This window comes from Ahaetulla prasina, chromosome 4, assembly GCF_028640845.1.
Source record: "Ahaetulla prasina isolate Xishuangbanna chromosome 4, ASM2864084v1, whole genome shotgun sequence".
NCBI lineage: Eukaryota > Metazoa > Chordata > Lepidosauria > Squamata > Colubridae > Ahaetulla > Ahaetulla prasina.
In genome coordinates, this window is record NC_080542.1 from 123193516 (window position 1) to 123208356 (window position 14841).

Below are 14841 nucleotides of genomic sequence, written 5' to 3' on the forward strand. Positions count from 1 at the left end.
ACTTACATTACATACTTTCCTGCCCAATCTTTCAAGAGTGTGCGGCTTGGGGGTGGGGTGGGGGAATGGAAAAGAGTGGTTTTTCTGAACAATTCCTTCCCCGAAGACGAAGGCTTGTATCCTGCCTAACCTTCTGTGCAGTGAAAGAAGAGATTTCGGCAGGTCATCCTGCACCGGTGGGCCACCTCTTTCCAAATGCCAACTGGGCTGAGGTTGGGGAAGTGCAGTTGGCAATGAATGCCTGGCTAGAGCGCGCGCGCGCAACCCTTTCACTCTCCTTGGCTCCAAGCACGCCAAAGGTGAAGCCAAGTGAGGCCCCGGCTGACGCGTCTGGAAGGCTGGCGGCGACGCAGGGGAGACTTTTTGAACCGAGGGTTCCCCACTTTCCTTGCCTCGTTGAATAAGATCGGCAAGAAAAGAGCAATGGAAAAACGCTGCTCCCAAAATCTTCCCCTCTGGATATCCGTTGTTTCTTAGAACGAGCTCTGGAGAAAAAGGACAAATGCCGGGGTGAGAGGGAAGATGGATGGAGGGAGGGAGGCGGAGGAGGAGGAGGAGGAGGAGGAGAGGCGGCTCAGGCTTGCCCCAATCCTGCCAAGTTGAGCGCCAACGCCGTTTTCCCCGAATCTTCCAGCGAAACACCATGTGGACTGGCTTCTCGGCTCCCTCCCGTGCGCTCTTGGCAGCTGCCTCCTCCTCCTCCTCCTCCTCCTTTTACCCATCTTGCTGCTGGCAGCAGCAATCCAGGCGCTGGATGAGAGAGGGGGAGAGGCAGGGGGTGGGTGGGAAAGGGGGAGAGTAGTGACGGTGCCGTCGGGGCTTCTATTCCAACGGGGCGCAGAAACAGCGCCTGGTGACTCTGGTCTCGCCAACTGCTGCTCGAGACGAGCCTGCTCGGTTTTCTCTCCGCCCACCCCGAAGAGCCGGTATCTCACGGGCTCAGCCACTTGCCCGTTCTTAATTGGGTTCGGACCCACATGGCGTGCTACCTAGTGATCAGCTCCAGGCATCTCAGCAATGGGCACTACCGTGGCATTAAAGGGATCTTCCGGGGACCGCTTCGCAAGAACGGCTCTGACACCGCGGTAAACCACTTATCCTTACCTACTCGATCGACGCTATTCGGGATATGTAAACCTGGCGACAAATATAAAATTGTGGGTAGATATCTCTGGTTCGGACCAGGCTCGAAGGGAATGCATGTTGTGGGCTTATTGGGAAAGACCTTGTTCTTTTCCTGTGATCTGATCCTGGTGATACATCTTGCTGCCTAGCAGCATGACTTTTTAAAAGCTACTTGTTTTGTTTTGTAAAGTTTATTCCTTCCTCTCCTTTTTTTTAAAGTTGCTGGACAGCGAAGATCGAGGGAAGAATAGGCTTTGAGTTGGTTGGCTTTTTTGGGGGGGGAAGGGGGGAGAGAAAACGATGATCGGTAGAGTGAAAGGTACCTGGTTTTGATATAGTGGTTCTATATTGTAAGGGCAATACGTTATCCAGAAAAAGTTAATAGTGACTTTTGTGCATAGAAAATTGGGGGCAGAACTGTGCATTGAAAGACATTGAAGCGAATAAGAGAACCGGGGTTGGAACCCCGGTGGTCAGATAGGAGCGTAGCACTGAAAGATGAGATCCCAGAAAAAGGGGATCTCCTCAGAGCCCTACATAAAACACCAGGGCAACTAAAGTAAGGGCAGCAGATAAGAGCATGTAGGCCAGAGGGAATCACAATAAGATTCAGTAGAACTAATAGAAAGCTAAACAGATTATTAAAGACACACCAGAAAAGCAGAATAAAGATAATGAGGCAGCCTCCTAACTTCATAAAAGGATTTGATAGTAATCCAGAAACAATATAGTGCCTTTTAAGATGTTTGCTCTTTTAGATCTGCCTCTTTTCTTAATTAGTCTGTTCTCCCTCTTCTCTTCCCCTTTTCTGGTGCTTTCTTCCACCACCGCTAAACTTTTTTTTTACTTAAAATAAATGCCCCAAACGATTTTTCAAAAAGTTACCATTCAGTGATTTTTGCCTCTGGAAAATCAGAACAAATTATCAGTACCATATCAAGGTGCATCTTGCCTATGCATCTTGACATAGAAGTAAGTCCTGTTAAAGTGGAAGATTTCTCCCACATAACTGAGTCAAGGATTGCCTTGATGTCCAGAACAGAATAATATCTATAAAATGATGGTATCCACAGCAGAGAGACAGTTCATAAATCATTAACTCCAATGTTTAACTAGAATAATTACATTCTCTGAAGGGAGTCCATCTAAAAGTATTTATTTGTTTCTGTGGTTAATATCACATTCTAACCCATCAGGATTGTGCATGCACATTACTATAAAATAATAAAAGACATGAGTAGATACTGTTTTCAAGTGGAGTGATTGCTAGATTACCACTTCATCATTGGAACATTGAACAATGATAAAAGGCTGTAATTTGTAGAAGCCCCCATCATAACACACCTTTTGGGGAAGAGACATTGAAGAAATAAATAGTGGAAAAGACAATTAAGAGATTCAGGGTACTAGCAAATGATGGAAAAGTTAAGGTGAAAGTCTGAATATGGTTTAATAAATATTTGGTGAGAAAAAATAAGGTGGAAATAATTATAATGAAAAAGGCTAAAAAGAAGAACAAAGAAGATGTAGAATTACAAAATTGAGGCTGAACTTATTCAGTGAATTATCAGAATCCCCATGAACTAACACTAAGAAAGTTGGGATTCAGTGATAATTACAAGTAGATAGGATATTATGATATGTTAAAACTGATAACATATCAACATTCCGTGCAGAATGTATAAAAATGGAAATAAATACAGGATATTATGAGAATATAGTTCAATGGTAGGGTACATTTTCAGTAAGAGTAGCAATTTCATGCTTTAATCTAAAATTGCTTAACTGGCAAACCATTATGTGGTCAAGTACTAAAGTATTAAATATAAGTAAAATCTCCTTTTAGAATAAAAAAGTAGAAATCATGTGAACACCAGTAAGAACCAAAACTGGAAAATATGTGAAGTCCAATAAGGCTATGAATATTTGACATCTGTTAATGGATGTGGTTTATTCTCAGTTCCCCTGCATTCTGTTTTAAGAACTGTCTTACTTTATAAAGTTAGTTTACTATCTTTCTCTTCTGAAAAATATTCCTAAGTATGTGTAGCTCTGATAACTACTACATATTCAAATACATGTGTTTCTTGAATTCTAATATAAACAACTTTAAATAATAAATTTATAAATAAATAATAATAAATACAAATACAAATAAATTTGTAAGAAATACAAATAATTTAGAACCCCGACAAACCAATTGCTAGATAAAAGGGTGGCTTAAAGTAAAGAAAACTTCACAATATACATTTGATTTTTATGAAAAGATTTCAATGTGAGCATATACAAACTGATTACAAATAATATATGCAATGATCATTCCATTATATAGTCAGAAAATAGTTCCATACAATACATTAGATTTGTAGCCCAATATGATTAAAAATTCTGAAACTCAATCTTATAATTATCATTTATCTGTATATATGAAACTTTGAAAGAGGAGATTTAACAAGCTCTTATCTCAAGGATGAAAATGTGGTTATTTCTATTACATATATTTTAGATTTATCTGACCATTATTTCTTTCATTCTGAAGATGTGAAACACTGTAAAAGCTCAATTCTGAAGACTTACTTTTTTTCAAGATTTGCTCCATGTTTATGATACTTTAGGGCAGTGTTTTCTAATCTGGTGGTCTCTATCTGTGTTAGTATACTAGATAATAGAAGTCCGTCAACACATTAGTGATTAAGTCTGTTTTTTCTTAAGCCACCATGTATGTAAGATTTATCTTTGTCATGTTTCTTCCCCATCTCATAGCTAGGATTGCGTGAAGTGGTATTCACTGAAGCAATTGGTTTTAAGGAGATACCACCTCAAAATATTGAATATGAATCTCCCAACCACAAATGTTGAGGTATGCTGCTCCCTCCAACTGTTTTCATTTGGCGGACCTATCTTGTATGTGTTAATTGAAGATTATAAAGGATCAGCAGTAGCTAGTTCAAGTTAACATCTTGTCTCCAATCTAGCATCTTGGCTAGTTCAAGTTAACATGTCTCCAATTTAGAAACAGAGCACCAGTTGGTAGAGCTGTATCAAAAGGATGCTATGTGGAAACTTCTATCAAAGGATAACCATGCCTTAAAGCCTGTTTAATGGCTATTACTTAAAAAAAGCAGCAAAATCCCTAAAAATGTTTAGTTATAAAATGCTTTTGAGTTTATACATATATATTATTTAGCTTAGCACTTAAATCTCTTCATAGAGATTTGACGCATGGGTGCAGAGACTGGAACCAACTCTTGCTCTCTTAATGCAACTTATTTATAGATGCACACTTTTTAAGGCATTTTAATGTTTTGCCATGATAATTGACATAAGAGCTTCTGTTGCTAGCATTATTAGAATTAATAGTGCTCAATAATTTTGGTTAAAAATATTCAAAATTCACTTTTGCCCTCTTATCTCAAGTACCTTTGAGGAAATTTCTGCTCTTGATTTTTAAGAAGCAGAAGCTAATGTTAAGGATGTCTGATGGTTGGTGATTATTTTGGAATGATATAAATACTTTTAAGAAGCTGCCTTGTATGCAGAAATCAAGATATTTCAAATGTCAAATTGATCTGAAAATGTGTCTCTGATTATCACATTTGTATTTTTTTCACCACAGAAAATACAATGAAATGGATAGACTTTTTTTTAATGTGATAATTGCCATGAACAAACTGTAAAGCATTTTAGGATTAACATATTTTCTTTATTAATTTTTTAATAATTTGCTTTTGTTTTGCAAACTTTATCCTGATTTTATTTCATTTTATTTTAGAAAATCTTGATAGAGGTTGAAAAAAGGATTCATTGGCATAATTATTTGTGAGTTTCTAGATTTAACTTTTGAGACTTCAGTTGAATGATCTGTATATTTTCACATCAACTTAAATGTTCTATTTGAACCATTAAAGGATCCCATTTTTATGCACAGGTTGCTTCATATATTACACTGAGTAGTTTTTAATGTATAATGCATACTTTTTTTAGATTTAAGGGGTTCTTCAACAACCGACCATGAAATGTCACTAGGCTTATGATTATGCTTTTAGATATGGAAACACTAATGAATATTTTAAATACCTTTATGAAATTTCACAGCTGAGTGAACAAATAATATCCAACTGGATATTTATGTCATTTTGTTTCTCTGCCAGGTATTTCATACAATAGTATAATAGTCTATGATTAATGGGGTTTTCATAGTCATTTTTGCGAATAGAAATGTAAAAAATTTTCAAATTTCTAGAATTTGGGGCAGTTGGGCATTTTTAATATGTATAAATCTAATATTTATTTATTTAGGGAAATTGGTTATACTAAAGTCATATATCACGCTTCAATAAACTTTTTGTCAGTTAAATAATTTTGATTTTCGACCTCCTGATAATATGAAAAAAAAATATTTTTCAGAATTTTGAAACATACCAAGAAAATAGATATAGAAAGTCTGTACATTAAAAAGTCAGTATATATATATATATATATATATATGTGTGTCCTATGGCAATGTTAGATGTTAAAGTACGCAGTTATATAATTTGCGAGAGGACTAAATGTGAATGAGTATAATACATGTGCAATTTTTGTCAGATTTTAACAAATCACAAAAAGAGAACTTCAGCAAAAATAAAGGGAGTATCACTCTTCTATAGTATGGAACATGCAAAAATATGTGGAATGAATTTTTGTTTAAAGACATGAACATTAGGGAGGATAGATTTCTATGTTTACGAATTATGAATTACTTTTCGCTTAGGTTCAATAGGTACCTTCGGATTATGTCTGGGAGTGATATGAATCCTGATTGCACATCGAACAACTGAAATAGATAATACTTTAACATCTCAGTGACATAGGCTATAGAATAGAATATTACACAAAATAGTTGACATTAGCTAGCAAACTCTATTCGGACAGAAGTGTTAACTAATGAAGTTACTAACATTCTTGAGTCATTGCACAATAAAACCAGAGATTCTTCTCTTCTTGTTCCTTCTCTGGCCTCCTGTGTTTTTATTTTTTTTAAAAAAGGTTAGATTGTTTTATATTCAGTAAATGAGAATGCTAGGGCATCTTGGATAATAAATTAGGCACCCTCCCTCTCCCCAATTGGTGCACAGAGTTGTAAATTTTCCCCACAAGCAATGAGGAACATCTTTTGAGGTTACAAAATCCTAATTTTAAAAGTCGTCATAGGTTATGCAGGAGGCTGAGCAATGTTTTGAGGTTCCAATGAATCATAAGGTACCTCCTCAGATATTGTCATGTCTTCTGTTTAGGATGGAATGTATTTTAAATAAGTGGTATTATAACTATTTTGTATCAATCAATTATTTAGTCTAAAAGACAGTCCCAGAAAGGATGGGAAAAGATAAACATTTTCTGTGTCTCTATTTATTTGAATCAAATGTTATCTGGCCGAGCTTTCTAATAGTTGGGTTCCTCTCAGTAAGAATGTACTATCAACAAGTGAAATTAGTCTGTTAACATTGCATCCAATATCCAAACAATGAATAACTCAACTACGATTAGCTGAAATGAACCAGATCCATAACTCAATATGTTTAAAGATAAAGGTTCCCCTGCACATATGTGCTACTCATTTCTGGCTTTAGGGGGTGGTGCTCATCTCCGTTTCTAAGCTGAAGAACCAGCGCTGTCCAAGACATCTCTGTGGTCATGTGGCCGGCATGACTAAATGCCAAAGGTGCATGGAGCACTGTTACCTTCCCACCAAAGTGGTCCCTATTTTTCTACTTGGTAATTAAAGTTACTTTTTTTCTCAGCTGGGATGAATAGAGATGGGTGGCTGCGAGAAAGTTTGGTTAAATATCACAATGGTTTAGTTATCTGACAGCATCTTTAAATACATGTTTAAGACAATTGTACAGGTTTAACAAACACTTCTCTTTACATTTAATCAAACAAGTTTCATTTGAAATGCCTGGCTTATGAGTGAAACATTACAAAGGATGCTTTATTTTTCTCTCTCTCATGCACACAAACATAAAATGCATAAAAAATTCTTAGCTCTATTGTATATTTTTTGAATTGGGAATTAATTCAATCACTTTTTCTTTTGAATGTTTATTCTTACAGAATAAAAAGGATCACATTCTCTGAATCCAATCTCTGTATTTATACACAAGGCCCTTTCCTGAAACTAGCTCATGAATAGAAGAAGGGAACACTGGAGCAGATATTTAATAGGTAGCTTCTTTTGAAGGAAGGTCACTCTGCTGCATCTCTGCATCTAAAGTGATTTATTAATGCAATCATATTTGAGGCAATGTTAGGGCAGCATTACCTCCTTCGGCAGAAGATGATTGGAAAAGACAGGCAGAGGTTCAGCAGGCATCCTCTTTAGTAGGTGCACTTATATTTATCTAATTATACTTAGAACTACAGAAATTTGAAATTTACAAATTTGAAATATCAAATATCCTTTACTTCATCTATTTCCAATGCAAAAAAATCCATTGTAACAGCATCTTCTTAAGAGATTCCAAGCAAGAATCCTTTTTGCATCAGAAATTCCTGATTAATTTTAATAAATTCTTCATTCCTATAATTTAAACCTGTTGAATTTATGTTTCCATCCGGCTCAGCAAAGCAAAAAATTGTTCCATCTTTATGATTCATTACAGTAAACAATAAAGACAGACATTTGTACTGTCTTTTAATTGTCTCTTTTCCAGAATCTATATAATCCTTATTGTCCTCTTTTGAATATGTTCTAATTTATTCAGCAGAATAGAATAGTATAATCAATAAATGACAATATTTGTAGCATAGGGTTGAAATAAAGGGGTCCTTGGTGCTCTCTGAGCTTGGTCTTCATGCAATCATTTCATTACCCAAACTAAGTAACATTATCAGAATAACAGAATTGAAAGGCACCTTGGAAATCTTCTAGTTCAACCCCCTGTTCAAGCACAAGACTATACCATTTCAGACAAATGGCTTTCCAATCTCTTCTTAAAAGCCTCTAGTGATGGAATAAATCCAACTTCTGGAGGCAAGCTGTTCCACTGGTTCTCACTTGTCAGGAAATTGCTCCTTAGTTCTAAGTTGGTTCTGTCCTTGAAAGCTAACCAAATGCCAGTATATAATGCGCTTTGCTTTCAGTTACTCCAGTCAAGAAGCTTGACAAGTGGCAATTGATGTTATCTAGTTTGGGTAATGAAACATCTGTAAAAAAAAACCAAGCTCAGATAGCATCAAGGACTCCTCAGAGTAGTATAATTTCTTACTATGATATGATTATTCTAACATATTGTCATGTACAAGACTGGAGCACATTGTGCAATATATAAGTTGGACTAGTACTGGTGAGACCTAGATTCAAGTCCATCCTTAACCAATGTGTAATTGTGCCAATTCCCTCCTAGGTTAGCCACCTAGAGTAAGACCCCTGGAGAAAAGCAAAATATATATCTAAAAAATAAACAGAAGTTTGTCTCAGTATTGTCCATCTGATCAAAGATAGAATTACAGGAATTAATGGCAGAGGTCTTTATATGACATGGTTTCTGAACATTTGAACTGAAAACTAAAAATGGAATAGTCTGTTTATAAAGATATTGTCCTTCATTTATATAGTGGAATGTATACTATATTCCTCTATAGAAAAATGTTTCTAGTAGATGTCTATATTTAGATGATGAACCAAAATATAAAACAAAGATGACAAATGTCTATGGCAGGGGTTGGCAACCTTAAACACTCAAAGAGCCACAAAGGTCCTAACTAGAAGCCCCCATTCAGTTCTGGAGCCGACCAGAAGTCCAGTTCCTGTATAATAGTCTCCTCCTAACGTGGCATCCTTTTTCCTCTGCTGATCGGAAATCCAGTTCCCCCACCATAGAGTTTCCCCCTAGCACGGTGTCCTTTTTCCTGTGCCAAAAAAAAGTCTGGTTTCCCCCCACCATAGAGTCGCCTCCTAGCACCGTGTCCTTTTTTCCTCTACCTGTCCTAACCAAAAGTCCTATCAATTGTGGAGCTGACCAGCAATAGGGAGCTGCATCAGAATCATGAAAGAGCCACATGTAGCTCCAGAGCCATAGATTGCTGACCCCTGGTCTATGGAGATTCTTAGTCATCCAGATCATGGTTATCCCAAAAGTGCTTTCTTTCAAAAGGTAATTGGACTTTCTTCTGATGACATTGTTGTGAGGACAAGAAAATCCAGTTGCCTTTTGAAAGAAAGCACTCTTGGGACTACAAACATGACAGTTTAAAATGATGATAGAAATTAAAAGGATAAGGGAAGAAGAAAAATCATGTAGGATACATATACAAAGCCAGTCTTCTCAAGTACACCAGACAGAAACCATAATCAGATAAGCTAATTCTACTTTATTGTAAAGCTACAATAACAAATTACAAAACTTTCAAATTTCCCAAATTTCCCATCTCTCCTTTACATCCTGAAATGCTAGAAGAGCCCCTTCTCAGCTTCAGCTGCCCATTATCAGCTGAGGGCTATGCCCTCTGCTACATGATTGTTTTTCAAGCAGCATCTCTTTGGCCTACAATTATATCAGGGGAAGAAAATTTCTCTTAAAGCTTTTGACTCAGTGGTACGTGACAAACTTCTTCTAAAACTAAAATCCTATGGCATCTCCGGACCTCTCCATAATTGGATAACAGTGTTCCTGTCAAACAGACAACAAGTGGTCAAAATAGGCAGTGCCCTATCAAATCCTGCTCCTGTCAATAGCGGTGTTCCCCAAGGCAGCATTCTAGGACCAACACTCTTCATATTATACATTAACGACCTCTGTGACCATATTATAAGTTATTGTGTTCGCTTCGCTGATGATGTTAAACTATTTAACACTACCAACAATATGGCCACCCTTCAAAAAGACCTTGACTTTGTATTGAATGGTCAAAATTTTGGCAACTCCAAATTTCAACCAGCAAATGCTCTTTCTTACACATTGGTAAAAAGAATCAGAACACTAAATAAAAACTCGATGCACATTACCTTGTAGATGACCCTTACCCCGTTAAAGACCTTGGAGTTTTCATATCAAACGATCTAAGTACCAAAGCCCACTGCAACTACATCGCCAAAAAGGCTTTAAGAGTTGTAAATTTAATCTTGCGTAGCTTCTTCTCCAGAAAGATTACACTACTAACCAAAGCATACAAAACATTTGCTAGACCAATTCTTGAATACAGCTCGCCTGTCTGGAACCCACACCTTATTTCAGACATTAATACAATTGAGCGCGTCCAGAAATATTTTACAAGAAGAGTTCTCCACTCCTCTGATTACAACAAAATACCTTATGTCACCAGACTTGAAATCCTGGGTTTAGAAAATTAGAACTCCGCCGCCTTCATCATGACCTGAGTTTAACTCATAGAATCATCTCTTACAATGTCCTTCCTGTTGAAGACTACTTCAGCTTCAACCGTAACAATACACGAGCACACAATAAATTTAAATTTAAAGTGAACCGCTCCAATCTTGATTGCAGAAAATATGACTTCAGTAACAGAGTTGTTAATGCCTGGAATGCACTACCTGACTCTGTGGTCTCTTCTCAAAATCCCCAAAGCTTTAACCAAAAACTATCTACTATTGACCTCACCCCATTCCTAAGAGGCGTGCATAAGACCACCAGCGTACCTACCATTCCTGTCCTAGTGTTCTCTTTGACTGTATCAAATTCGTATAGTTATTTCATGCTTATGCTTATATATACTGTTGTGACAAATAAATAAATAAAATAAATAAATAGCTGCACAAAAGAGTTGGTGCTATGTACTTCTAGAATCTTAAAGTGGAAAGCATTCTAGAGAGTTGGTATCATGGCAAAGAAATCTCACTTGGGAATAGCTCAAGAAGTAATATTGTAAACAAACATGCCTTTATCTGATCATCTTTGTGATTGTTCAGGTCTGTCACTAAAAACTGTGAAGCTGTACCTTTGCTGACATTAAGTTATACAGGTAGTCCTTATCTTACGACCACAATTGAACCCAAAATTTTGATTGCTAAGCAAGACAGTTGATAAGTGAGTTTTTCTCATATTTTATGACATTTCTTGCCACAGTTGTTAAATGAATCACTGCAATTAAGTTAGTAACGTGGTTGTTAAATGAATGTGGCTCTTCCATTGACTTCGCTTATCAAGTGATCAGATGGAACCTGGGACACTGCAACTAATTCATAAGTGTCTGAATTTTGATCGCATGACCATGGGGATCAGGCAAAGGTTGTAAGTGTAAAAACAATAATAAGTCCCTGTTTTCAGTGCTGTTGTAACATTGAACAATCACTAAATGAATGGTTGTAAGTCAAGGACTACCTGTTTCTGTGGCTTTCAAGAACACATTGATAGAATATGTTGTCATTTCTTAGGAGGCTACAGCCTTGATTGATTGCTGGGATTAAGGAACTCATATGCTTTTTGCTTGAACAATGATGAAACAAGAAGTTGGAACAATTATAAATGGCATGTTCGTATTCAATGGAACGAATCACCACCTTATATTTTGTTCTTAATTTTAGACAGACAAAATGTTTGCTGAGTCACAACTGAAATAATTGGTAAGCTTGCTGATTGTCTGAAGAAAGGTGATGAAACTGAATATTAAGACAAGTCAGATTTTAATGACTCTTAACTATATATATGTAGTCAAGAATAAGATTTCAGATGCTAGATTTTGTCCCTTTAATTCTGAGCATCCAAGACTCCTCCTTGCTGAATGAAACATGTTCCATATGCAGAACTGTAGGTTTTATAGGTTGTAAAGTTCTCTGAAGTTTGCTTATGGCCATGAATTTATTATGTTGATCACTGAGTTATCTAGAACTGCCGAAGGCTTTTTCTCTTTTATCGGCAATGACTATATTTAATAGTGCCTTGCTACAAAACTACTTCAGCTAGTATCTTGCCAAGCTTAATCAGTTTCACAGGAACAAAGTTGCTTCAAGTCCTGCAATTCTGTGGATGATTCAGTAGATGGCCCTCCCTTCTCATCCCTTGATCTTGTGCTATGGGCTACTTGAGGCCTTTCAGTTCAGACGTAAAATGAAGTCGATTTTACTTACAATTATTAAAAAATAGTTTATATTTCTGGTGGTATATGGAAAGCTAAACTATTAATTCCTGGCAGGCATAATGTATATTCTTTCATAAAGTTTTCTTAAAATTGCTGTAGGATATAATGCTTGCCTCTTCCAGATACTTATTTTATGAATGATATATTGATTATACTCCACATCAAAGATAGGATTGCTTCAGTGAAGGTCACAATCCCCCCCCCTCTCCCCAGTAAACTATTACATAAAGGATCCATAAAATTTCCTGGGATTCTGTCCTAGGATCTCTAATAAGATTTTTAACACAAAAATTGATATACTATAATAGCCTTAAATATATCATTTATCAAGGGAACAATAAGTTTTTCTAGTGAAAGACTTTACATCTAATTTTTCCAGGTTGATTAGGCCATAGATCTGATAATACACGAATAAGTGAAATCAGTGGTTTAGAAAATGATTAAAATGGTAAAAGAAAATACTTATCCTGTCAAGTCTACTAGATGCCATTTTTCAATAAAAGTTATAAAAATGTGCATGCGTTAGAACAAGCTGATTGATTTCAGATGCATTTGAGTTACTGCACGATATGGATTAGAATAGCTCATTTTCTTCACTGCTATTTGATTTGATTTTGGCAATATCTATCAGTTATGGAGTTTATAGAGAATATTTACCCACCTGCAACACAAATCAAATTAACTTGTACGAGCTGTCAGTTGAGGGAATGCCATTTGCCAGGGACACGGATTGCTTCTCTTGAATTGGTCTGTGTGCTGCCATAGCCACTCCAGGGAATTCAGACTTTACATAATAGATTCAGAGCTTAAGAGGACCTAGTGACTTCAGTAATCCACTCTGAATTTAAGAAATACTTGATTTATTCAAGTTATTCCATATAGTATCTTTACTAAAAAATTATAGAAGCCCTGAGCATTGAGCTATATTTTACCTCTTTGCTATTTTGTTTTCAATTCACACAATACTTCCTAACCTGTCATTCTGACAAAATATCTTTTACTATTTTTTTGTTTGGTTTTCATCTTGCTTTTATGATCTTTATTTGGGAAAATTGTTGCTTTTTTGTGCTGCTAAACATTATTATGCAAATTATTGTGGACCATAATTCAGACATTTAATCTTCTGGTGACAGGGAGCTTCAGTTACAAGGACAGGAAGTTGAGCTGCAAGAAGTCCAAAATAAAGAAGTGTGAGCTGTGTAGCAATCTTTATGTAAAGAGGAAAAGCTGATTTATTGATTAATGCACATCTGCTGCCATTCTTTAAGGAATCTGCAATCTTAGGTTCAGTTAACTGGCCGCCACAGTTGCAGTATAATCCCCCCAAATTCATTTTGTTTAAAGAGATATTAAGACAGGAGTGTCAAACTCGATTTCATTGAGGGCCGCATCAGGGTTGTATTTGACCTTGGAGGGCTGGGTGGACATGGTCAGGGTGGGTGTGGCCAGGGTGGGTGTGGCCATCTCGACACCACTCATGTCAGGGCGCCTGTGGTGGCCCAAGTGCTCTGACAGTGAAAATTTTCACAGTGAAAGCTCCATTTTCAGCTGCAACAGCCTCCTGCAACACTCTGCCAGTGAAAACAGAGTTCAAAAGGCTGCGGGCATCCCTCCTGAGCTCCAGTTTTGCTGACAGAGGCACCATGGGCCAGTCTTTCGCTGTTTCCAGGGAGGCCCCATGGGCCAGATTTAAGCACCCTGTGGGCCGGATTTGGCCCATAGGCCAAGAGTTTGACATCCCTGTATTAAGAAATGCTACACTTTTACCCATGAAATAATTTTCAGTCACTTTTTACTCTTCAGGAGGAGTCTAGTTAACAAATGTTATTAAAAGGATATGAACTTTTGGAAGCTACCACTTACTTTATCAGATGCATGGAGCAGTAGCCTGGTAAGATGGGTAAAGATAAGGTGTTTAAGCAGATACAAGATAAAAGTTAGAGGTGAAAAAAATTACAGGTACCTTATCAATTAAAACTGTAATGTGAGAAAAAACACATTGGGTTTGTTGAGATCTTCTGAGGTAGCCTGAAACATTTTGATGGGAATCCATGCAACACTTGCTTAATCATACTGTTGAAGCTTATTTATCCAAAATGGCTCCCTTGAGATCTTTAATGGAATATCCTAAGAAGCTAAATAGCTCTGATATTACTTTGTTCTTGTTTTGAGTTTTAATATCAAACTTGGGTTAATTAATTCTTTTGTACCTAGTCTTCCCTGTTTGCTCTATCGATAATCAAAAGAGACATTTCTGACAGATGATAGCATATAGTTGTTCAGCCTTAAACAAAATTAGAATGACCTGGGCCTGTTAAAAATTCACTAAAACTGTATAAATTAAAGGAGCACACACAAGCACATAATGAATATTTTACTTTTTATATTTTCTTACTGAACTCAGCTACTGCTTCTTACTCCCTTCATATGCAGTGCCTTTCTCTCACTGAATGTTTTAAATTCCCTATGGTTGTTAACAGTTTAAGATGTTTATGTTAGCCTGTAAACCACTTGATTTAATTATTGAATACCAAGTATTTTGATTGCCTGTAAGCAATTAGCCTAAAAATACTATTTAACAAATTGAATTGATTGGTTATTTTTTTAATATCCAGAGTGCATTATTTCTTTTAATAA

The 14841-nt window shown here is 36.6% G+C and overlaps 1 protein-coding gene across 4 annotated transcripts in view; it reads left to right on the forward strand.

The window, feature by feature from the left end:
- The first annotated feature begins 808 nt into the window (after positions 1-808).
- The window catches only part of ZNF804B (zinc finger protein 804B), a 267029-nt gene continuing 252996 nt past the window's right edge, over positions 809-14841 (forward strand). For 2 of the 4 annotated variants that reach the window (XM_058182224.1, XM_058182227.1), the window contains exon 1: positions 809-1085. In XM_058182224.1, the coding sequence (XP_058038207.1) occupies positions 978-1085 (108 nt within the window). In that variant the 5' untranslated portion in view covers positions 809-977. Of the gene's footprint in view, positions 1086-3888; positions 3986-14841 lie in introns of all 4 variants that reach the window. The other 2 variants (XM_058182225.1, XM_058182226.1) reach the window with 2 other exon arrangements.